The sequence below is a fragment of the Seriola aureovittata genome, chromosome 15 (assembly GCF_021018895.1).
Source record: "Seriola aureovittata isolate HTS-2021-v1 ecotype China chromosome 15, ASM2101889v1, whole genome shotgun sequence".
In the NCBI taxonomy this organism is placed as follows: Eukaryota; Metazoa; Chordata; class Actinopteri; order Carangiformes; family Carangidae; genus Seriola; species Seriola aureovittata.
In genome coordinates, this window is record NC_079378.1 from 2,717,203 (window position 1) to 2,742,387 (window position 25,185).

General features: G+C 42.2%; 1 protein-coding gene across 1 annotated transcript; it reads right to left on the reverse strand.

The window, feature by feature from the left end:
• Window positions 1-1,764: 1,764 nt before the first annotated feature.
• rars1 (arginyl-tRNA synthetase 1) lies at window positions 1,765-24,555 on the reverse strand. The gene is made up of 15 exons (XM_056398313.1): window positions 24,371-24,555; window positions 23,164-23,298; window positions 22,653-22,841; window positions 22,360-22,468; window positions 21,529-21,629; window positions 21,123-21,244; window positions 20,298-20,418; window positions 18,301-18,430; window positions 18,104-18,208; window positions 17,313-17,491; window positions 15,225-15,334; window positions 11,496-11,601; window positions 7,064-7,236; window positions 4,569-4,816; window positions 1,765-2,086 (listed from the first exon to the last, which is right to left on the reverse strand). Exons 1-15 carry the CDS (start codon window positions 24,515-24,517, stop codon window positions 1,977-1,979), a joined length of 2,085 nt encoding a protein of 694 aa, XP_056254288.1. The 5' UTR covers window positions 24,518-24,555; the 3' UTR covers window positions 1,765-1,976.
• Window positions 24,556-25,185: the final 630 nt, after the last annotated feature.

The window sequence follows — 25,185 nt, forward strand, 5'->3', positions numbered from 1 at the left end:
CTTGATGAATGTTTCATGAAGCTGCTGTGGGAGTTATTGTCTGAAAAGGTACCGAGATCAGCCATAAAGTCCGGGGCTGTACGAGATGATGAGAGACGACAATACAGAGGAAGAGTGTAGATATTTCATAGGTTTCAAAGCTGGGTCGCACCCCCACCCCCCCGACACAGCAACAACTACTGTATGACTTGCGGCGATTTCTGGAGTCATACAACTTTTATACGTATGGAAGTACACAACTGTCTGGTGGGTAAAGGCAGACGTCACAATTACAGGCTTGCAGGCTGCCTCGCAGTGCGTGTGATGTATAATTAACTTCATCAGATGGGTTTGTTTGCCTTGCACTTTGAGTTTCCGCAAACAAAACCCATTTACTCTCTCACTCTACTCTCACACAAGTCGTGGAAGACGAAGACTGTAATCGTCGTCATCTAAAGAGGAGTTCGAGCCAAACGCGACTGTCTTTACGCCAGAGTCTCGGGGGAGGGGCGGGACACCAGGAAGAGCAATTAAGAGTTGAAACACTGATGCTTTAAAATCTGTGTGTGTAGAATCCTGTGATTAAAAAGCATCTTACGAACTTGAACGCTGGTGCAGTTTGTGTTGTTTCCTCATTCATTTCAATGAAACCAATTTGTTGGCACAGTGGGGGGCGGGTGGGGGTGGGGGGGGTGGTTCCTGATGCAGAAACAAAACAGACAGAAAAGGTCTTCACCGGTCCAAAGGTTTGGATTTGGTCCAAAATGGATCCATGGAAAACGACCCAAGCTCAACAGGCATAAATCAAAGTTTAAATAAACAGAGAGAGAGAGGGAGGGAGGGAGGGAGGGAGGGAGAGAGCAGTGTTTTCACAAAACAAAAGAAAGTAGATTCTCAGTGACACAGCTGAAAATAGATCAGTCTTAACTTTAAGACTCTTTTGTTGTTTCGCTCTGAAGTTAGAGGAAGTCCTGAGAACTCGTAAATCACTACGACACCTGGCTGAGTCAGTGTTATACAACATACTTTAAATACGCGGAAGGTGACGGTTAATAAGACTCCAAACTATCCAATCACACGACAATAGCAGATGACAAACAAACAATTAGTCGATAACTATTTCAAGACTCGATTAATTGTTGAGGAATTTCACTGAATTTGGACATTTAATCAACCAAATGATTGATGGATTAATCAAGATAATAATGGTTATGTTAATCCCTCAAAACTTGGGGAGATGGTTCGTACAACTCCTCACCACAGTCCAATTATCAATCAAATCAGACGTGAGCTCTTCAGATCTACCTTTGTTCAGTTTCTGAAGTTTACAGGAAATAATCTACAATAAATGAATAAATAATCTGACCTTCGCTGGATCATCAGGTAACACTGGTGCTATTTGTAGGTTTGTGTGTAAAGATATCTGATCCACAAAGTCGTATTATTCTGGTCGAGGTGAGGTGCTTTATCACGACGGAGTATTACGGCCCAACTGAGGGAAAAAAACCCTGAAATTCAGAATAAAGTTGCAATTTTATGAGAAAAAGTCATAATATTATGATGCATGTTTATTACAACTTTTTTCTTGTAAAACTTTTACTTTCTGATAAAATTATGACTTTATTCTTGTAATATTACGACTATTTCCTTGTACTATTAAAACTTTTTTTCATGAAATATTATTATTATCCTCATTAAATTCCGACTTTATTCTATTACAGAAACAATAAGAAATCCGTCTCTAACGTGAAAGAGCCACAGGGTGAAAATGATCGACAGCAGATGTTTTGGTTCATACAGGTTCTTTAATAAAAAAAGATCCTTCACATGAGATGTTATAACTGAGGAGCTGAACTCGATGGATTTCATAACTTTTATGGAAAATAAAGTTCAGTGAGTTTTGGCCGAGGCGTGAGAGAGACAGACTCACGATCTTTATCTTAACCGTTAATCATCGTCGTCATCTTCACTTGGAGGCGGGTGGGATCGCCGTGACATCACATCCTGTGGACGGGGTTGATGCCCAGGATTTCGAAGCCTTTAGCCATGATGGCGGCCGTGGCGTCGCAGAGCAGCATCCTCCACATGTTCACCTTTATCACCTCACCTGGACACGGACGCAGAGAGAAGAAACGTTTAAGATTTTACGTCTGAGAATTTGTTTTATTCTTTTATTTCCTGAAAAAAAATTATTGACTGTTTTGACAAAACAAAGCAATTAGAATATGTTAACCCGAGCTGCAGGGAATCTTTTCACCGTTTTCTGATATTTTATAGATTAAACAATCAATCAATTATCAAAAGAAAACAACTATCAGATTAGTATTGATAGTGGAAATAATTGTTGGTTGCAGCTGATTCACAGAAAGAAGGAAAAACACAACTTTACAACAAACGAGCAACAAATATAAAGTTGGAGTCCGGAGGATCCGACATGGCTCTACTTCAACACATTTATGATTAATCAAATTATATCGACAGAAATTAGATGCAGTAATAACACGGAGTGTGATTGGGTAAATGGAAGTAAGACGCCTCGGATCAGGATCAGAGCCAGAGGGAAGTGGACTGATGCGTCTATAGTCCGAGGGGACGTGGACGCTCTAACGCCGGACTTCATCTGGACAAAACCGGTTGTTATGATTCACACAGATACGTAAATAATGTGATTATTACGTCTTTTCAAGTGAACATCACGTCCTTCACACGATCAAAGAAAAGAAAAACAAAAGAGATGAAGGTGATGAAGGAAAAGAGACACAGGGGAAAAACCAGAAGAGACTGACGCGACGGCAAACAGGAAAACATTCAGAGGTGAAGCAGAGAACGACACCAACAAACAACAAAAGGTCAGAGGGCGCGTTTAATGATGCCACCATTACACAGCAGCGGGCCGACGCACCCTGGCTTCAAATGAAAATCAATGACCCGCACATCTGCATCCACATGCAACGTTCCACGACCGTCGCCGCCCACCGGGCCAAATCGCTGCACGGCGCTGAAATCCAATAGAAATTATGTCGGTAATGAGCAGCACGGGGTGCATTAAAGCAGACGAGTCGTTAAAGGGGCGGGAGCGTCAACGGGTGCTGACGGACGGCAAAATGAGTTTGTAATTTACACAAACAAGACGACGCATCCGAGTTTATGAGAGGACGACGGAGTGCAGCTGATGCTGAGGCGACGCTGACGAGAAAGAAGCTGCGAGGAGATAAAAGCTGTTTGAAAAGTGTTATTACATTCTGATAAATTTACCAGATGTGAATTGATGGTTCAGACATTATTATTTAATTTAAAGCTCCTCCAGTGTAAAGGTCTGTGTTCATGTGTAGTGTGATTATAGATCAGCTCTAGCTTCTATATTAATACTGTGAAAGTATCAAAGCCTCAGTCCACAGAGAAATGCACACAGCCTGTATTCAGAAACTGAGCCTTAAAACCAGCCGTCAGGACTTCAGGAACTTTGTGATGTCACAACAAAGCAGTCACCAAGCCCCGCCCACCTGGACCCACCATCCAAACCTTGCAGGATTTGGTGAAATCTGCTATATTTTTATTGGATCACTCAGAAAACAATCAGCCAATCAGAAGAGAGGCTCAGAGCCTCCTCTCTTCTGATTGGCTCACAGACCTGTTGTTACTAGAGCTCCAGAGAGAAGCCTGAGAGAGGAGATGTGAAACTACACTGAGATGTTTTTTTTGTTTCTTAAAACCACAGATATCTTTTTATGGATCAACACTTCAAAATAAAAAACATAGGAAGTGTAAAATATGGAACCTTTAATTTTACATAACATTTAAATCATTTAACTGTTCAGTTAGTTTTCTAAATCAGGGGCCGTAATCACACGATATCCTCAGGCTTCAAGTAGCTGCTCACTGAGTCACGAGTCTTAATAATTCACATCTTATAAAACCAGCTGCTACGTCTATTAATGTGATCAGATCTGATCTCATTAATAGAGTATCTATTAATGTATTTTGTTTTTGAGTATTTTGTTTTTGTGTTTTTGCTGTAAAGCAGACAGAGTGCAGAGAGATGTGTTGATGATTATGTGCACACGTCGGCCTCACACACACACCCTTCTCCTTTGCGACATAATGTTCAGTATAATAACCTGACAGCGAACGCAGCGGATTGGTTTTCTCTGTGACTCTGCAGCCGTCCGTCTCTGTTCATGCAAACACTCTCCATCAGTCTGAACTGTTCCCTTTCTGAAAAAAATGACATAAAATAAAAGCCTCCAGCTGGGTTTACTGCTGCAGCGCTAACTGAGCATTAGCATAATTAAACAGCTCTAAGCCTGAAGTGCTAGCACTCCAGTGCACCGCGGGGATAAAAACGTGGAGGGCTAACGGCGCTCAGACGGCTTTTAGTGACGACCCCCTCGGAGTGAGACTTCCTGTTGACTGACTCCTCCTGCTTCTCCTACTCCACCTCTGACCTCCATTTCCCTCAAAGCCATTTGTTTTTATGGAGGCGTGAAAACATTATTTACAAAAACCCATGAATAAAATCTGTTTTTGTGAAGAGAATATAAATCTACCCCAAGAACTGAGAACCCCCCCCCCTCCCCCCATGGCGTTACCTGTCTTCCTGTCCTTCTCCACGCAGTAGCAGCTGTCGTAGAACTCGGTGAAGGTGGTGGCGAGCTCGTACAGGTAGTCGCAGAGCGTGTGCAGCAGCAGGTCGTCCAGGATCTTCTGCAGGATCTCGGGGAAGCGCAGGATGCACTTCCCCAGCTTCCACTCCTTCTCGTGGTCCAGGAGGACCTCCGTGGTCTCCGCCGCTTTCCTCAGCGCGGCCTCGTCGATGTTCGCCAGACGAGCTATGGACCTGTGGGAAATCAATGACGCCATTAATACGGACGTCACGCTCTGCTCCTGTACGTCGTAGACAAACACCGTGAGACATGGATCCAGGATCAGAGAAACCCCGAGATCTTTCTCATATTCAGCAACAGGAGTCTGACGCTTCTGAACGACAGAGACAAATAACAGACTGTGTCACAGCTGCTTTTCAGGTCAGAGTCTCTGTGACGGCGGAAGGAAAGAAACTTACGTTCGAAACATTTCTGAGCAGTTTAAACATAAAGCTCGATCAACGCTGGAGTTCTGAGGCCGATATTTAAACGATATATGATCAATATTCTGTTTTCTAAGAGAAAAACGAACCTTCCTGATAAACAAAGAATTTAACCAAGATAAATGAGTCAGCGCTTTCTCCAGGACAAACTTTCTAAATGAACTCAAACAAACTAATTTAATATCATTTATCAATCGACATTCACCTACAATAAGCCGATATATTTATTAGTTTTCTTTGACGTCACCTGATCGTGACCGACTCGTTTGTTTCTACTTTTTCCAGCTTGTAAAAACATTTTCAAATTAAAAGTTTCTCTTTTGTCCCGACGCTGCAACTTGCTGCTGTGGTTCATTTCTAATTAATCAACGTAATCAATCAGTCTTGTTTGACGATGGTCGTTTCACACATCGAGCTTCAAAAGCCTCTTGGAATATTTCATCATGTGATCATGGTCAGCTGCAGGAAACTGGTATAAAGTGAATATCTTTGGGTTTTTTAGGGTCACACAAAAAAATTATGAATTAAATCAAAATAATTTATATGTTTTTATTATAATTATAATAATTTGAGGATTGTCACTTTAGACTCTCAAACTGCAAGGAGCATTTTTCAGTTTTATTTTACAGTATTTTTAAGTAAAATTAAGAGTGTGCAAATCAATTAATTTTAATGAATTGCCGAGTCGTGGATAATGAGCAATAAATCCAGACAAAAATGTATTTTATATTTATAAAAATGAAGGATTAATATGTTTTTTACTTCAGTTTAGATGAAACTGCTTTTTTTTAAAAACCAAAAACTGTTTTAAAACACAACTAACTAAAGTCTAAAACTGTTTTCAGAACAGTAGCTAAAGAATTAAAATAATAAATAATAAAGAATTTCTTCACATGATAAAACTCTTGAAAATAAACTTCCAACTGCTTTTTATTTTAGAAACTTAGGAAATAATCAAACCCTAAAATAAAGCTTTTTTCACCATTTCCTCAACAATTAATCTGAAGATAATTTTTCCCATCAACTGAAATCACTTGCATCACAACATCTTTAGCGCAGCCTCCGAGTTTTGGGCGAAACAGCGGCTGCCGTTCTGTTCTTCACTCGTCTGTCAGGACGGAACAAACTGAACAACCTCCCTGAGGAAAGTCTCCGTCTCGTCGTCTATGACACTCGAACACCCACAGTGACGGGGGGGCGCTGCCACCGGTGAGTGCTCTATTGACTGAGTGCAGGAACATCGAGTCTTCTCAGGCAAGACTGCTCTCACTCTCACCCCCCCTCCCCCTCCACCACCTCCACCTCCTCCTCCTGCTGAAAATGGAGAAGATCAATCTTTGCCGGGCACTCTGCCACCCCCAAGTCTAACACCTCCAGGGGAGGCTGCGGGAGGAGGGGGATCAGTGCAGACAGGAGATGCTCACTCGATACAGGGGGGGGGGGGTGTTGGGTGAAAATACCCCTGAAGATTAATCCGGCACCAGAACCTCCAGCGAGGGGCCAGCGAGGCTGATCTGATATGGGTAATGGAAGTGTACTGGTGGTGGTGGGAGGTGCTCTGACCGGGCGGAGAGGAGACGAGGACACTGACGAAGGAACAAGGAACTCAATTCAACTTTCTAGATACTTTACGTGTCCCAAAGTGAAGACGCCGAGCTCGACGACCAGCAGGGGGAGGGGGGTCCTCATCGAGCAACTTGTTTGACTTGATCAATACATTTCTACACAGACCAACTTTCTCTGCATCACTTATAATATTCTTCTCTAAAGTTATTTCTTTATCTTTACTATAAAGGACAGTGTAGAGTGACAGGAAGTCACCGGTCGGGTCGTCCCCAAACCACCTAACCTCAACATCATTACCACCTACCTGAAGAGTCAGAGCTGCTACAGCTCCACAGCAAACTACAATTACCGCCTCGTGGTCACGTGTGCCGAACCTCCGCCACAGACTCAGACTCAGTGTTCACACGTCGGGTGTAATGCTGAGACCCTCACCTGATGCGGGTGAAGGCGTAGAGGAGGTACGCCGCCGTGTTGCCCCGGTCGTCCAGCATCTTGTCGAACGAGAAGACGTAGTCGTTGATGCGGTTGTGGGAGAGATCGGCGTATTTGATGCAGCCGAAGGCGACGGACCTCTGGGCTTTAATCAGCTCCTCCGGAGTCAGCACCTGCAGAAACACAGTGGACAGGTGTGGAGGTGACCATCTCTCCCATCGCCACTTCCCCCTCAAACTCTTTAAAAAGCATTAAAAATGTGGATAAGAGCCGCTTCATTAATTACGGTAGGCAGTTCTTCAACTTGTGCTTCTATCAGTAAAACAACTAAGTTCAATTTAATCAAAATAATGAATCAAATTTTCTAACCTCGGCCGAAAAGATTAAATTGACTCATTAAGTCGTAGCCTTCCCTTGAACCTGCGTGTGACGCGTCTGATACCACGGGCAGCCAACAGAGGATTAAACAGAAGATTCAGTGATGGTGATTTGATTGGAAAACAACAACAACAACAACAACAAAAACAAACCTCCCATCGAGCGCGACAGACTGAAGGAGTGATGTGACGTGACCAGACAACATCACTACAGATGTGTGAAAGATTTCAAAAAATCAAATGTGCAGGATGGATGGATTTATGGATAAATGTAATTTTCCTTTTTGCTAACACTTTAAGTCGCTTTATTTCACTTCAATAAACAGAAAATATACATTAAATAAACTAATGCAGCTGTAAGCACATGTGAAAACAGCTAAAGTGACATTTACGTTGAGTATTTGTCAACAGTTACAACAACTCCTACAGAGACGACAGAGTTTTACTGTCTCTGATTATCTCAACAAACAGCTGTAATAGAAACATGCAGTTGTTTACAAATACATTACATTTCATTTGCTGCTTGGAAATATTCATTAAAAAGGAACGTGAAGTGTTGCCTCATTTTTTCATGCGCACAATAGAAACTAGTGAAAACAACATAAACACACAACCTGCTGTTCATTTTCTTAAAAATGTTATTTCACTAAAATTGAACTCCTTTTGTTTCCTCAGGTTTGTGGCACATAGGATATTTATTTAATTAATTTCCCACTCATTTAATGTGTCACTTTGCTCCTTTAAATGTTATTTTATATGTGTATATATATTATTATTTTTTTATTTTATCGTTTCATTAAATATATTTCTTTTGTTTTATTATACTGAACTCTTCTATTTATATCCATGTAATTGTTGCTGCTGTTTTTATCTTGTCTTATGTTCTGAATCTTGTTTGATTTGTAAATTGTCTTCAAAGATACTTACTTAATAAAATGTATTATTATTAAATATATTATTTATTTATACAATAAATAATTGAAACAAAGTAGTGGCAGACTTTTCTGACTATCGACTGACTGATCAATCGACCAATCACTGCGGCTCTTGTTCCAGCGCCAGGACGCGCGAGGACAGGATCCAAGAGGACAGGACGCAGTGTGACACAACAGGACGAGGCGGGGAGGGACAGAACATAACAGGATATGATCAAAACAAAATAAAAGAAAGTATAATAGACTAAAGGCTGGAAGACAGAAGAAGAGAACTACAGGAGACTGGAGAGAACAAACCTCAGCAGCAGCAGCGTTAGCGGTGCAGACCGAGGGTCACGGAGGCCAGGGTTGGGGTTTGTTTTAATGAGGCAGGGTTAGCAGATGGTAGACGTGGGCACCGACCCAGACAGAGAGCAAAGTGCCAGGCCAGAGGCGCCTGCAGGGAAACTGTGTTGGCACCGCTTCCCCACAACCTTCTCCGCATTAAAATCATTGCAGTTCAACTGGAAGTCACTGAGTGTTTACACTGCGCCGAGCGCTCCAGATAATACCTAACCAGGTCAGGCTCTTGTGTTTTGTTTTTTTAAAAACTTGTTTTCATCCCCCTGAAAGTTTAATTTCAGATGCAAACACCTCGACATCAGAAGGTGCAAACACATGCAGGCAAATTAACAGAGAAGTCAGAGTTTTGCTGTGTGGAGTGAAGAGAAAACAGCAGCTAATGATAGCCTTGGGATGGAGGGAAAGGGCCTGTGAACAGATATTTTCTGGGTTGAATCTGGAGAGTAGCTGGAACAAATCAGGTCAGGAGGTGAAAAATAACACTTCCCATTCCTAAACAACCAACGCAACCATTCTTTTATTTAACAAGGTGTAGTAGGGCTGCACACGAGCCGGTTGATGGAGCCAAGTTTGTGTTTGTGCTGCCGAGAAAAAAAAACACGACTCATCAAAAGGTTTTCTGAGTGAAGAAAAGCGGGGGGGTGGGGGGGGGGGTGAAATCTCTCTCTCTCACACACATGACCACAACAAGTTTGTGAAAGACGATTTCATAAGCTAAATGTCGGGGAAAACAAATGACTTCAGGCTGAAAAGGAATTTCAGATGAAATGATTCAGCAACAAAACTTACAACTGGAGCCGCAGCTCAGACTCTTTATTAAGTCCAGCTTTTAATTTCCCGACACCTTCAGGGTGGACTGACCATGACACTGGCCACAGACGTTCATCGGCACCAGAGGATCAATCCTAATGACGTTGGTGACTTTTCCTCTCAGTTCAAGACTTTGACTCATGACCGAATACCCGCAAAACTACTGCAACTGTGTTTGGGGTTAATTATCCGTTGTACGAAAGTGAATTGGCTGTTTTACAGTTTCGTTGGACTCACGAAGCGTCGCCAGTTTCAAGCTGATGTTATTCATCAAACACGGACAACGGAGGAGATCATGGACCCGTGGCGAAGTCTGAAGGGATTCCCTCAAGGAGTTCTGGAGATATTGCGTTCAACAAGGCCAAAATCATGTTTTGAAAAGTCACCGTGACCTTTGACCTTTAGCCAATAAAGTCTAATCAGTTCATGCCTCGAGTCCTAGTGAATGTTTGCGCCAAATTTGATGAAGTTCAATCAAAGTGTTACTGAGATATGGCGTCAACGGGGATGGGACGGACGGAAGGACAACCAGTGTTTTGCAGAGGCGCCACCGCCGCCACATCCTGGGCTCAGCGCCGCTCAGGACGATTCTGATTGGTTTAAAGAAATGCAAACAAGCCAGAGCGCAGCCGGACCTTCCATGGAGTAACATCCAGGTAACTTCTATTTCGCCTCGACTCGTTTCCTGATTGGAGTCTTTCCCCCCCAAACAGCTTCACGCGGCATCAGCTGACGAAGCCTTAATAAGGCCACATTCAGACGGACTTGAGGCCTGTGTGGCTGCAGACATGAGGAGGTTCGAGGGACACGGGACACGGAAAGCAAAGAGGAGCGTGGTGAAAAGATGGAGGGGAGGAAGACGAATAAAAGCGGGCCGTCCTCAGAGCTCAGCAGATGAAGGGAACTAAAAATCTGGCGGTGGGTGGCGTTTCCCATTTCAGCCCGGGTCCTCTGTGGACGTGATCAGAAAGATCCGGAGCTTGGCTCGGTTCACGCAGGATGAGAGCGAGAAGATTTAATGGCTACTGTAGAGTGAGACGGTCATTACTGTAAAATAAGCCTTGTCAGGGTGAATCGAAAGCCGGGCGCAAAAGCGGAAATAATGAGCTGCTCACTGGAACTAAATGGCTGCTTATCAAAGATTAAACATTGGGCACGAAATATTGATATTAAATGATTCTAATACAAGCTAAAATATTGTGCAATATTCTGCCAAAAATGATTCAAGTAGACTGTAACTGAGGAGCGTTTCTGCCATAAAGTCTAACAAGCAATTATTCTGAGGAGAAATTAGAGAAATAAAGCAGCTGATTAAATATGAAACAGCAGCGAGCTGGACATAAATAAAAAGAGCTCCGACTGCTTCCACGAGGGTCTCGAGTTAAATATTCAGCACAGACATGTAAAGCATTAGAAAAAAAACAACCTAATACAAAACAGCACAAACCCCTGAGGTGCTGCGGTTGTGTTTGACTTCGGCGTGTCTTTGTTGTTTCGCCCTCTAACAACTTCTTCTTCTTCTTCTTCATCCGCAAGAAGAACGAAAACATAAGTTCATTCTTCCCAATTTAAATCTTTTCGGTGTCATGCAAAGCTCAGAGGGTCTCGGGCCAGAAGGAAAACATGGCTCACGCTTTATCCTCCAGCACTACACTGCACCGTGTGAGCTGGAGGAGACGAGCATTTTTACTCTCTTATTGCTGCATGAAGAAAAGTCAAGGGGATCACCGACGTCAGCAGGATTCATCCTCTGGGGAGTTTAACGGCGGTTCGTCCAATATCTGGACTCTGGACCCAACAGTGTTTCTTCTATTTTTAAAGCTCCATATTTTCTTCTTCTTCTGTGTTTTATTTTGAAGTGTTGATTCATAAGAAGATATATTTGTGATTTTTTAAGAATCAAAAACCATCTCCTCTGTCAGGCCTCTCTCTCCGTCAGGACATGACTCTCTGCGACGGCTCTCTCACCTTGTCTCTCTCCTTCTCCTTCAGTTTGTCCATGGACCTCTTCAGTCCCTCCTCCAGCAGGTCCATCAGCCTCACCGTGTCTCCCGACCGGGTCTTAAACTTCTTCCTGAGCGAGACAGACGGAGAAACAAAAAAAAAAGAGAGAAGTTGAGCGTGAGGAAAGCTGTCTCCCGGTGAACTCTGTAGCCACAGAGATCCCCGACACATACAAGCCGAGGGACAAAGGAAACGACGGCTCAGACAGAGCGGCCTGAAAGAGATCAGAGAGCAGAACTTTCCGGCAGGTACGAGGAGGTTTGACTTTTCTGTCGGCAATAATTATCATGACAACAAACTATTAGATTATTTCCGCTCGCCGACGCCTCAGGGTGAGACATTTTGTACAATCAGGCAAATCAGATGAGCATTACAAGCAGAACATGAGCCACAAATTTAATAACCCCCCCCCTGTTTACTTGCAGCTATAACAGCCCCCCCCCCCCCCGTGGCTGTGCTAAGCTCTTATTGTCTGGTTGAGCGATTATGAAAGCAGCATGATAAATTTCTAATGGAGTTCGGTGTAGCGCAGACATTGTGGGGCCAATTTACGCCCCCTCAGGTTACTGTGGGGCGTTTAGCAGCACTTAGTTATGGCCTCTGCGACGCGTAACGTCAACGAACACCCCCCCCACCCCCACCCCCGCGTGGACTCTTCTTCTCTGGACGATTGATTAGCAAAAAACAACAGTGTGACAGATATGTGTTCAAATTATAGAGCGTGTTCACGTATCAGCCGCACAGTAATCACCGCTTACTACAACAGCTGATAAATAACACACCGGGGAGGAAGAGCAGGTACAAGTACGACTCTGAAACAAAACCCAGATTGTGGCTATAAAACAAAATAAAATGTCCCAGTTGAAAACTTTAATATCTTTTAAATGATGATGTTCATATTTCTGGCTGCTTTTGTTTGGATTCAACAAAAGAACGAGGAAGAGGAGGAAGAGAAGAAGAAGGGAGAGGGAAAGTAGACAGAAGAAAAAGAGGATGAAAAGGAGGAGGAGAGGGGAGAAGGAAAATGTGACGAGGGAGAGGGAGGAGGAAGATGAGGAAGGATGAAAGGAGGAGGAAGATGAGGAAGGATGAGGACTACGTAGGGACTGAAAAGGGAAGAGAGAGAAGAGGATTGAGGAGGAGGAGGAGAAGGGAGAGGGAGGAGGAGGGTAAGAACACGTAGGAAGAACAGGACTGAAAAGAGAGGGAAGAAGAAGAATGAGGAGGAGGAGGACGAGTTGGAGAAGAAGAGGGAACTTGGGCAGAAGGAGGAGTAGAAGAGGAGGAGGTGAAAGAGAAGATGAAGTGAAGGAGGAGTAGAAGACGACGATGGAGCTCAAAAAGATGATGAACCAAGACTGAGAATAATTTATTACGCGTCTTATTTTAATATTTTCTGTTTTGAGTTCATGAAATAAAAAGTGACAGTGATTGAACTTGTGGTTCAGACTTTAACGTCTTTCTGCTGCTGGGTTTGGATTCACGTCAATCATCAACAAGATGTATTTGAGAGGTCACTACGACCTCGACCTATGACCTTTGAGCACCAAAAACGAATCAGTTCATCCTTGAGTCATAGTCAATGTTTGTGCCAAATCTGAAGAAGTTCCATCGAGGCGTTTTGGAGATATCGTGTTCACAACGATGGGACGGACGAACGACCAGAAAACAACATCCCTCCGCCTCCAGCTGTCGCCGGCACGGAGGAATAACTACGTCCTCAGAGTGATGTGAATAATTAAAATGTCAAGTCAAACCAGTTACAGGCTACAGGTGGAATGGAGAAGTTAATCAATGAGCGGTCGATTGACGAGCTGTGTGTGCGGAGAGGAAACACAGTCTGGTCCTCTCACCTGGTGAACGTGTCATCCAGGTTTAATCCAAACCGCAGAGGTTTGAGTCCGACCTGCGGATCTTTGTAAACACCTGTTTGATTCACTGTATAAAACAAACTATAGACTTTGTTATAATCATCAGATTGATCAGGCAAATATTCCACTTCACTTCAGATTCGGGGCTGAAGGTGATCTCCTACATTATTAATGTGAAAATGCACAATTTCAAACATAAATACATTTCTACATAAACAATCAATCAAGCATCAATCAATCCCGTGTAAGTTCAGTCTGAGAGCGTTCCTCAAACTTGGTCTGACGTCGCTGCTGAACTTTTAATTACCGCTGTCCACCTACGGCCCCGCAGAGCGCCGCCGCTCCCCTCATCCCCTCGCACGGCGAGTAATAACAGCCCTGTGTTCAAACGCCGACTCCTCTGTTTGTGGAGCAGCGGCTGTATATTTTCCTTTTTATTTGTCGATGCAGTAAAAGTTCTGCTTTTTATGTTTGATAATAAATGTGATAAAAACATGAAGCAGAGGCGATAAAGACGCGGTGAAGGACGTTCAGATGATTACAGTGAGGTGGCGGCGGCGCTGAAGTCTCGCTCTCCGGAGGAGCTGCTCGTCTTCGCTGCGGCTCTGATGACGGTGATTTGGAGTCGCATTAAACTGTTATTAGTCTGTACGTGGTCACAACACTCAACAGTCAGAGTCGAGCCTCTGTTCAACTCTTTACCGTCGCCTCAGCTCTCTGATGGCATGACCAGGAAACGCATTTACCAACACGTCTAAAAGGTCACTAATTACTCACTAATTAAAGACTCCAGGAAAACACATTGCACCCGTCCAAGAAGTCGTTCCAACTCCTCGTACAAAACCCCAACGTGTTAAATATTTAACTTTGTCCACATCTTAAATAACCGTGTTAATCTACGGCTGTGTCCCAGTTCAGGAGCTAGCTTGACGACGCAACTGTAAAGGCGGGAAACAGCTGGTGACGCAAAGCAAAAATCCACTGTAGGTCACGCCGTCTCATTTCACAGTCTACGAAGGGCCACACCTTTCGTAGATCGCGTCGTTCACGCCTGAATTGGGAAACAGCTAATATCGTTGGACACAGCCATGCTAGCCGTTTCCCCTCATTCTCAGCCTTTGTGCTAAGCTAAGCTAAGCTAACCAGCGGCTGGCGTTAGCTTCATATTTAGCGACAGTGGCATCGATTGTCTCATGTAACATTCGGCAACAAAGAGAAGGAGCCAACATGAGAAATGTAGCTGCAGCTTCAATCTGCAGGTTTTCAGTTTGAACAAAAACATATTTGTGTCGTTTTGTTTTGCCAGTTATTGGGGAATTTTATGTATGAACTAAACTTTAATAACAAATTCAGCTCTTAGCAAACTGACAGATAATTGTCGACATGTTTTCTCTGTCGAAACATCGACACCTGGTGAACACGCTGTTCCCTGACCTGTATTTTCTAAATTCACTTAGTTAAGTCTCAGTGTTTTTATGAAGCTCAGAGAAAAACACATTAAAGAAATAAGGAAAAACGCATAAAGCTGTTGTTATTTCAAAACACTGACAGGAAGCCAACATGGGGAAGTTTGGGATTAAAATTCAATCTGAGGAGTTGTTTCCACAGACAGGCATCGCAAATGAATGAAAAGAAAATTCCTCTAGATCTTCGTAAACCAGAAACATGACGGGTGTTTTGTAAATATGAAATTCCACCTTAACTGTCAACTGAAATCAGTTCATGAGCAAATTTAAGATGGAAAACATTTGATCTATTCGCAGAGTGAGGCTTGTCCGTTCACTCCGACCGTCAGTCAGCTCTGTGTGTGTTTCCAACTCACTTGTCCTCCCCCAGCACCACTCCAAAGCCTGCGTGCTCCACCCGGGTCACCTGGGGATTGTACCAGCCAATCATCTGAGCCGCAGCAAACACCACCTGGAAGTGTGTGGCCTGAAGGAGAGAGCGCACACACACACACACACACACACACACACACACACACAAATTGAGTGACATATAACATAAATGTCATATCCGACTTTCCAGATTAAGAGAGGACCTTCCTATATGTCACTGCTGCCTGGCCAGGAGAGCGCGCGCGCACACGCACACACACACACACACACACACACACACACACACACACACACACACACACACCAGTAAAGTGTACACAAAGCTGTGTGCACGTCTTTAGGTCATTCAGAAGGAAGTCACGGCCTCGTCTGAACCTCTGAACCTCAGACTTCCTGCCCGTCAGTCAGCAGCTCCAACATTTCACTCATAATCGAACACATTCCTCCCGGTCTCGCAGTGAAGTCAACTCCTATTGGAAAAACACTTTTCATTGTTTTTCGGGGGATTTTTTTGGGAAACATCAGGAACCAGATCTGCTGCTAGCAAAGTCAAGGAGCAACCAGCTCTTTACCTTCTGCCAATAAATATGAAAACACGTCCGGTAACTGTAGCTACACGTTTACAAACACACAGATTTTACAATGATGATGGAGGAGGTGTGTTTGATAAGATCTGGGACTTTATTAAACACAATATTTAAATATAATGTTCTTTTTAAAGAAACACCACCAGGCTGTTGTCGTCATGTATGATGCGTTGTGTTTGTTTGTGGGTTTTTATTTGTTTATTTTATTCTCCTTTTTGTAAGTTTTCATTCTGACTATACTGCAAAATAATAAAGGTTTTTTTTTAACCATAGGAAAAGGGAGAGGAAGTTGACAGGAGTGAAAATAAAATATCGATGTTAAGATGTCGCACCTGCACGTCGTTCATCTCTTCCTGTCCTTTAGCAGCACGTTTAAGATACAGTCACCTTGGTAACGTGTCCGACAGGTTGCCTTGTATTTACTGCTCTGGGTAAATTAAGTTCCCTCAGATGACAGTTTTAGTTTCAGTGAGTCTGCAGACGCCGAGCCCCCCCCCCCCCCCCCCGCTCACATCTGCTGAGGACGATGATGTCTGTCTTCATAACAACCCGCATAACATTTTAAAGCCCAACCTGCTGTCTGTGACACAGACGGTGACTTCTGAAAAGTTTTCAGCCTCCAACTTGTTCAGGACTGATTTAAAAAAATATATATATTTCTATCTCACTGAAAAAGACACTGAAAACATCCTGTACCATTTTATCTACAGGTGGCAGGTGGTTTGCGTCTGCAGGAAACTAGATGATGATTTATCTGTTCTGTTACTGGATCAAAGATTATGTTTTTCTACCTGTGCTTAGATGAATCATGGGATATATTTACACCAAAAAACACTGTTAGTTGAAGAAAATGTCAATTTAAAGTAGATTTCCTCCTTTCACAGAGTTTCTGGGGGCCAGGTGAGATTTTCCTTAAAGTCTGAGTTAAAGTTTCCTTAAAATAAAACCGGTTGCACAAAACACCCTTAAGTCTTCTCCTTAAATGTTCACTGAAGTATCTAAGGTTTTCTCCTTATTTAGTCTTATACTTATTCAAATGCTAATGGCAGCAAATCAACAGTCTCCATGGAAACAGTAGAATTTTACTGCTGTAAAATCTCTTCTATTGCTGTAAATGTCTTAACTTTTTTTCCTTCACTAAGGGAAACCCTTTGAAGAGATTCTGTTTAACGCCCTTAAGTAACCTAAGTACTTAAACCTTAAGTGGAAAACTTAAAGTGTTTTGTGCGACCGGCCTCTGCTTCCCAAAAAGTGATAATGGAAGCAAATCAACAGTCTCCATGGAAACAGTAGTATGTCACTGATGTGAAATCTTTCACTCTTTCAAATGCCTTAACTTTCTCCTTAAAACTTTTAAGAGACTTTTTTGTTTACTTTCTGACTTCCTGGTTTCTTCGTTTTCTGTTTTTTTTTTTTGTGAACGCCATCATCCTTTCCTCTATCTGAACTCCGCCACACACGTCTCTCTCTCTCTCTCTGTCTCACCTGTCCGCTGTCCGTGACGTAGATGATGACGTCAGCCTTCTCGACGAAGAGCCGCTGATGCAGGGCCGCGAGGTCCGACGTGTCGTAGGTGTAGCCGCCGTCCGACTTGACGATGGTGAGGGGGATGGACTGACCCGGGGCGAAGACGATCTTACGGCCCTCGTCCAGCTCCATCAGGCCTGAGGAGAGGGACGGAGAGGAGGAGAGGAAGAAGAGGTGAGGAGAAGATGGATGAGGCGGGGAAGAGGAGAGAGAGAGCGGGAAATGAGAGGAAGAAAAATGGAATAAATGATGATTACAGGAGAAAGAGAGACTAATAATGTGGGTGTAATCAGAAGGGAAAAGAGAAAGAGGAGATAATGAGAAAAATGAAAGAAGACAGAAAGAAAAAGAGAGAGATTTGGGGGTGAAAGGGAAATTACACAACCCCCAAAAAAGAGAAAAGAAAAAACAGGAGGTGGCAGTTAAGATGCCAGAGGAGACATTTATGAGACAATTGTGCCCCCTGGTGGTGAAATCATGTAACTGCAGACTACAGTTTAAAGGAATCACAAGTCTATTGAATGTTTGTGAAAGTATTACTGTGACAACGAGTTCAATTATCTTCAGACCCAAAGACACGGGTTAATTATCAAACAGAGACACGATCAGCTCTGATTCAACAAAGGTCCAAGTTTTATTTTTAAAGACTCCTGAAAACAGAACTAAATGAATCACAATGGAAAGAAAATGTAAAGGTTCCTCTGACATAACAGTATCCAGCTGTGACCTTTGACCTCTTGCACACCGACCTTTCGCCTCAAACTCCTTCACCACCCGTGTCATCAGGTCCTGGTAGTACGACTCTCCTCTCTCGATGATCTGGATGTCCAGGCAGTCGTAGACCTTCTGAAACTCTGCAACACACGTGCGGAGGAAAGAGGAGAATCACCGCTGTGCTTTAAGGTGGACTGTTTAAGGCGGACTTTACGGGGGGGGGGGGTCCTACCTCTCCTGGACACGTCACAGATGAGGTTCCAGCCTTTGATGAAGTCCGGTTCTTTGCTCTGCAGCCTGACGACACACTGGTACGCTCGCTTCTTGAAGTCTTCCTCCTCGTCGAAGCGCTTCTTCGACTCCTGATGAAGTTAGAAAGAAGAGGAGGAGGAGGAGGAGGAAGGAGAGGGGAACAGAGAAAAGAAAAAGAAATGAGAGCACGGAGACAAAGAGAGGAGCAGAGAGAGAGAGAGGCGGCGGCCGGATGATGTAAGAGGTAAATGAGGTGTGGAGAGAAATGAGGGAGGACGACAGCAGAGAGGACAGATAGTGTTCTCTGAGTTTGTACTATATACTGTGCAGCCATAAAACGGCTTTTTCTTCACCATGAAAATGATTTCCATCTCATCCATAAGACTTGTTCTCCTCGGTCGACCACATCGTTTGCCATTTTCTAGTTCTCCTGAGCACAGTTGGTTTTTTTTGTTCTTTTAGAAAGTACCAACTGTTGATTTTGGCAAAACAACGACCTTTGATTTCTCTCTGATAGTTTTTAGCCTCATTGTTTTCTTCTCTACTCCTCATATTAACTGACAACTCCACCTTAAATCAACTCTGAGCCACGTCTGAGCTTCTTCTTCTTTTACATGAGCAAACGTTTGAAACGACACGCAGCTGCTCAAGAAACATTTCGTAGACTTTAGTCTCCAATTACTTTTGAATACTTGCAATTTGGGCACTGTGTGCTGAAAGGGCTTCTTCTCCCACACAGCTCTTTCTATGTGGATGTAAACCTGATCAAATTAAAGCCGAGACTTGGCACTTTAATGCGGTGTCCATTATTCTATCTCAGACTGAATGTGCTGAAGCTCAGACGGTCCAGACTGTTCTGACTATTTCCCCTGAGCTTTGGCTACGTACTCTCAGTAAATGTAATATAACATCGCGATCATGCTTTTTGGCTTCCTCCATTAATTAAACCTGATCAAGTGCAATTTTGTCACCTGCACTTTAAAGTTTTTACTTCACCGCATCGACTCAAGCCTTATTTAAAAAAGATAAATTGTTGGACCAACCACGGGCCTGTGTCTCTGCATCCAACTAGAATCGACGCCTCGCGCTTGTATCCCTCCGCCACTCGGACTACTTTCAGATAACGTCCCTGTTTATCCTGTTTATCATATAAAATATTAAACACTTGTGTGGAAATGTTGGATGTTCTGAATATTTACACTTGTACATGATGATATCTATAAATATCTTTGGGTTTTAGACTTTTGGTTGGACAAAACACAGTGACCTTGACCTTTGACCTTTGGCCAATCTAAATCAGTTCATCCTGGAGTCCCAGTGAATGTTGGTGCCAGATTTGAGGAAGTTCCATCAAGGTGTTACTGAGATATCGTGTCCTGCGTCTCGGGCTGTCGCCGACTCGGAGGCATTAAAAACCGTTCGTTGTGCAGAGTCAGCATTTTCACAAACAAAAAGGAAATTAATGGATCTGTTCTTCTTCTGTTCATTTTAACCAGACGGCTGACTCTGCTGATAGAAGCATCACAGTCTGAGAGCGTGAGAGGGCAAGAACAACTGCTATGACTTTCAGATTTGAAAAATAAAAACAAACACAAACAAATCTCCTGGACTCAATTGTTAATAATAAAACCTGATTTTGGAGTCACTGCAGTGGAGCTGACAGGACAATTTTTTTGGAGCAATTTCACCGGCCTTTTACTCCTATTTTACCCGCTGGCAAGTTTTAATTTGCAATCATTATGTCACTTTGCTGAATTACTTTTCCCATATTCTGCACCATCGCTGTCGTCTCTGTGATTTACTTTGATAACTAACAGAAAATAGCCGCCTGTTGGAGAGTTGACACTTGCAGCTGCTCTGTGTTTAACCCGCTAACTTAAGTCTGTGGTTATGTGTCATTTCAGATATCTATCCAACATTTCCTGTGAGATCGGACACCGAGCGGGAAACAGAGAGACAGATGGAGTATTAACTGACTTTGTAGAAGGCCTGCAGGTCACTGATGGGCGGAGACACGGTCAGGTAGTTTGGGAATTTGTCCTGCAGGTGGGCGATCAGCATCCCAAACTGGGTGCCCCAGTCTCCCACGTGGTTCAACCTGCAAATGTTAATATGAAATGTCAGACACTGGGAAAATACCACAGACTTGTTTGATTTCTCTACATCTCAGGCCGTGACGTGAGCAGCTGAGTTTCTGGTTGAGGGTTTCACTCCGCGAAAAACATTCAGCAAAATATCACTATTATTGGAAAGACTGTCCTGATATCTGGATATTGGATGATTGATAAGTTCAGCTTCAACATGTCAATCCAAGTTAAGTACTCCTGAACATTAAGGGTCATATTTTAATTAAAATTACATTACTGTTTGTTTCTCCACAGATGCTACATATTAGCATGATAAATGTATGACTGTCACAGTGTTGCACGCTAACTATTAACATGCACACAGTTAGCATGATAACATCTTAAAATGCTAACTGTCATGTCAGTTAACATCCAATGTTAACACATGTTCCTTTTAATGCTAACTGTATGTGCTTCATCATCATGTTAGCATGCTAATACTGGCTCTGCTTTGAGTTTAATGCTACAGTTAGCTACCTCATATGCTAAAATGATGAAAGTTACATGCTAAACGTACTTACTTTGGCATATAAACATGCTATATTAGCTGTGCAGTGTTAGCATGCTAATATGCTAATATGAACCTAACAAACTGTGAGTTGAGAGGACGCAGAAACATTAGCTTAGCCTAGCTTAGCACTCACTAGCAGGTCGTGTGAACAGCGACGGCACTGACCTGAGGACGTCATAGCCCAGAAACTCAAACAGTCGACACATGCTGTCCCCGATGATGGTGGAGCGCAGGTGACCCACGTGCATCTCTTTGGCAATGTTGGGGGAGGAGAAATCCACCACCACCTGAGCAGAAGCAGCACAACAACATACACACTATTTATATCTACTACTTTTTTCTTCTTCATCCTCAACCTCAGTTTTACTCACTTTTAAGTCTTTTTAGCTTTAGACTTAAATACGTTTGAAAAGGTAAAAGTCTCCAGTATTTCATGAGGAAAAAAAACAAAGATTATAGAAAAGTATGAAATAAATAAACATAATTTTGTGTCTCATATGTGACACATGTGACAGAAGATATTTAAGGATATGATCTGACTCCTGAAGATGAGACGTGAAGCGTGACAAACCTTCTTCCTGGAGGCCAGCGGCGGAGGCTGGACGCCGTTGACGAGCAGGTTACTCAACAGTTTGGACACAAACGTCCTCTTCAGGTGGATGTTGATGAAGCCTGAGGACGTGGGAGACATTAAGACGGGAAGCTAGAGATGCTACAGGCAGGACTCTGGTTATTAACGAACCTGCTGATGAGATGTGATCTGTTCGGTTGTACTAATACTTCTGATCTATTCAGGATTTCTAGAAGATAATACTGAAAAATTGTTATGAGGTTTTTACAACATTTCTTGACCTTTACTGACTTTTCCAATTCATCTGCATTTGGGCTTAAAAAAAAAACAAGAGAAAAACTTACATATCTTTTTTATGAATCAATATTTGGAATGAAAATCAAGTCATACAGTTTAATAAAATTGATCGCAGCTTAAACGCATTTTCAACTTGTGTGTGATACAGTGTGAACTATAACAAATCCACTGAATCTTTGGCACTTTTTTCATATTATTATTCATTTATAAAATTGTCTTAAAGCTGCACTAAAAATTTAAATATTATTTTACATTTTAAATTAAAAAAATAGGCTTTTTTTTAACGTTTTAATGACTTATTTTGTATGTAAACTCTGTATTTCTTATTTACTTACTGCATTTGTATTGTGGTCTATACTCCCTGATGCTTTCATTGTTGTTTGTTGTTCTATAAAAACATTAATATAAACAAAAGAAATTTCACCTATTTCTGAAACTCAAAGATATGTACAGTATGTATGAAATAACAAAGGATTTTCATTTAAAGAAGTAAATAAAACAAATCAACTCATATGATTTTATTATTGTCTGTACCTGGTCCTGCAATTTCAGTTTTCTGGACGAGTTCGTTGTCTGGAAGGTTCTGGACGATCCGCTCTGCGATCTCCCTCGGGCTGACTTTGATTCCCTTTGCCTTCAGCATCTGCAGCACAAAAAAAGTCAGAGACAGTTTGGTTTAAAATGTGTTAAATTTACTGATATAAAAACATACTAATGTCCCACAACAAATCAAGGTCTGAAACCTAATTAAATTTTAGATATTTAAACGATTTCAGGATCTGGAGACTCCCTGAAATCTTCATTTAACCTCAGTTTAAAGGTCTAACCTGTGCCATGGCCATAGCGCTGTTGCACTGGTAGTCTCCAAACTTGGCCTGCTGGTTGGGCGTGACGGCCAGCGGAGGGTTGTCCAGCTCGGGGCAGGAAGCTCGGATGGCTTCGCCGAAAATCTCCTGAAGCTGCTGGTTGATGTTCATCATGGATTTACTGCAGTGAGGCTTCTCCTCCTGCAGACTCTGAGGACACACAACGAAAACATGACGATGACACATGAATTTGAACTCTGTATAGCACGTCATATCGTATTTATTTATTGTTTAATACAATCTAATTTAAATTCATACTAAATAGTGGGATTGATGACTTAATGTAACCACTGCGGCTCTATTCTAGGCTAAGATCAATGCTTTTGATTCTCTTTTTGGAGGAAGTGTTACCTGATATTAATATAACTATAATATTTAGACATGAATTAGTGAACAGTGTGCTAGTACAACTAATAAAATGCAAACTTCGGTCTCCTGTCATCTCAGAGCTGCAAGCCGCTGCATCACTCACCCTCTTGAGGATGTTGAGGCGGTATTTCAGCCGGGTGTTTTCCTCCCGCAGCTCGTCCAGACGTGGAGACGGACTCAGGTTCTGTGGGTTCTTTAGACTCTCGATCTCTGCAGAGAGACTCCGGATCTCCCGCTCCTGATTATAGGCCAGGCAATAAAAGTTTATTGGAATTGGTCCGAGTAAATCAGAACGAAACCAAAAGTGTTTATCTCATTATCAATACATGATAAAACAAACATTCAAATTACAAAGTGAAAGTCTGTGAAATTCACATGAACTTTTAACTATAGATTTTGTTGGTTAAAATATATGAATTCATTTCTTTTGCAGTCTGACAAAGAAGACAGAAGTTATGATTAAAAATTAGATTCTGAGGGAATCAGAGCTGCAAAGACTGACACTGAAAAATAATTCACAACTATTTTGATAATCAATAACCATCAGTCCCTCTTCTTCTTCTTACAGATTTTATTTTACATAGTAAAACCACTAGAGGGCCCCAAACTTCACTTTATTAACCAGGGACCAAACAGTAAACTGTAAAATTAACATTATATAAAGGCAAGCTAGGTGTATTAGTAACACTCACCTTTCATTTTATTTGACTATTGATTACTGTTAATTAGTTATGGACTGTATGATACATAGTTTAGTGTTAGTGCAAACATGCACTCGCACAAGACTCCATTCAAATATCTCCTCGTTTAATATTCATTTCATATTTAATGAATAATAGCATCACTGTCAGTGCAGCCACACATCCTGTAATGTACCAAAATAAAATCATGACATCTTCTAGTGAGTTCGGCAGAGAGAGGACGCTTCAAGAAACGATTTATTCATTCATACAAACTTGCTGTGACTGAACTGCACAGTCGGATTGTGTGACGTCCATACGAATAACAGGAAAACCAAGTACAGAAAGTTGATATATTTCCATAACAAATGGTGTAAGGTGTAATGTACGTTAGCCGAATTTGAGACTGTCGTTAACCTAACCGAAAGACGTTAATAACTTTGTCTGGTCGTGCGGGAGGTTTTAGCAACAGACGAAAATACTTTCAATTGACGGTTGAAGTCAATGAAGTTCGTCGCTGCTTCGCCGCTGAAGCCCGCCGTGTAGCTACCTGACGGACACCGGTGCTCTCACTCGTATGTAGCCTGCTAGCTAACGTTAGCCGCTTCCGCCGACAAACCGGCCGGTTACCTGCTGTTGCAGCCGGGCTGTGTAGTCGGTCACTGGGTCTCCCATCTTTCTGAAGTACCGGAGAGACGCTCTTCTCTGGCTGGATGTGGAATCTCGTGGATGATGAAACAAACTGCGAGAGGAGGAAGAAGTTCTCAACTTTCGCATGTTATTCCGGTGCTGGGACCGGTCGCCATCTTGTTCTTCGTCTCGACTGCCGGCTCGTAAACCGCTCTAAAAGGTGCAGAGCGCCACCTACTGTACAGCAGCGTGTACGGTCCAGCTCTATGTTGGGTAAAGTTGTGTTTTATCAAATTACTTTTTTTTTTTTTTTTTTTAATTCACTATAGATTAATTAACTATTATTTAATTCAGTAAAACAGAACAGGAATTTAAAAATAATAATTTTTCAAGAAAACATTTCCCTAAAAGAAAAATCCTGTTTTTCTGAATTACCGACATAATTATACCAGAATAAACGAGATAATTATCTTGTTAATTCTTAAAAACAGGACATTTTTTTTTTCAAGTGAATGCATTACACTTCTGTAAATTAACACATGGTAGTATTACTCTTTCATAGTACATTTATCTTCATAATCAATACACCTGACAATTATTCCTTCAATAATCAATTGATTCATGATATTAAATGTTAGACTATAGTGGAATTACACCCTGAAGCTGAAGCTGACGTATTCTAATGTCTTACCAAAAGATGATGAGTTTACTGTCACAGAAAACTAGGAAACAGGAATCATCTTTCATCAATTAATCAGTTATCGTAAATATTTTTTGTCAATCAACTACTTGATGAATTAATTCATTTTCAGAGA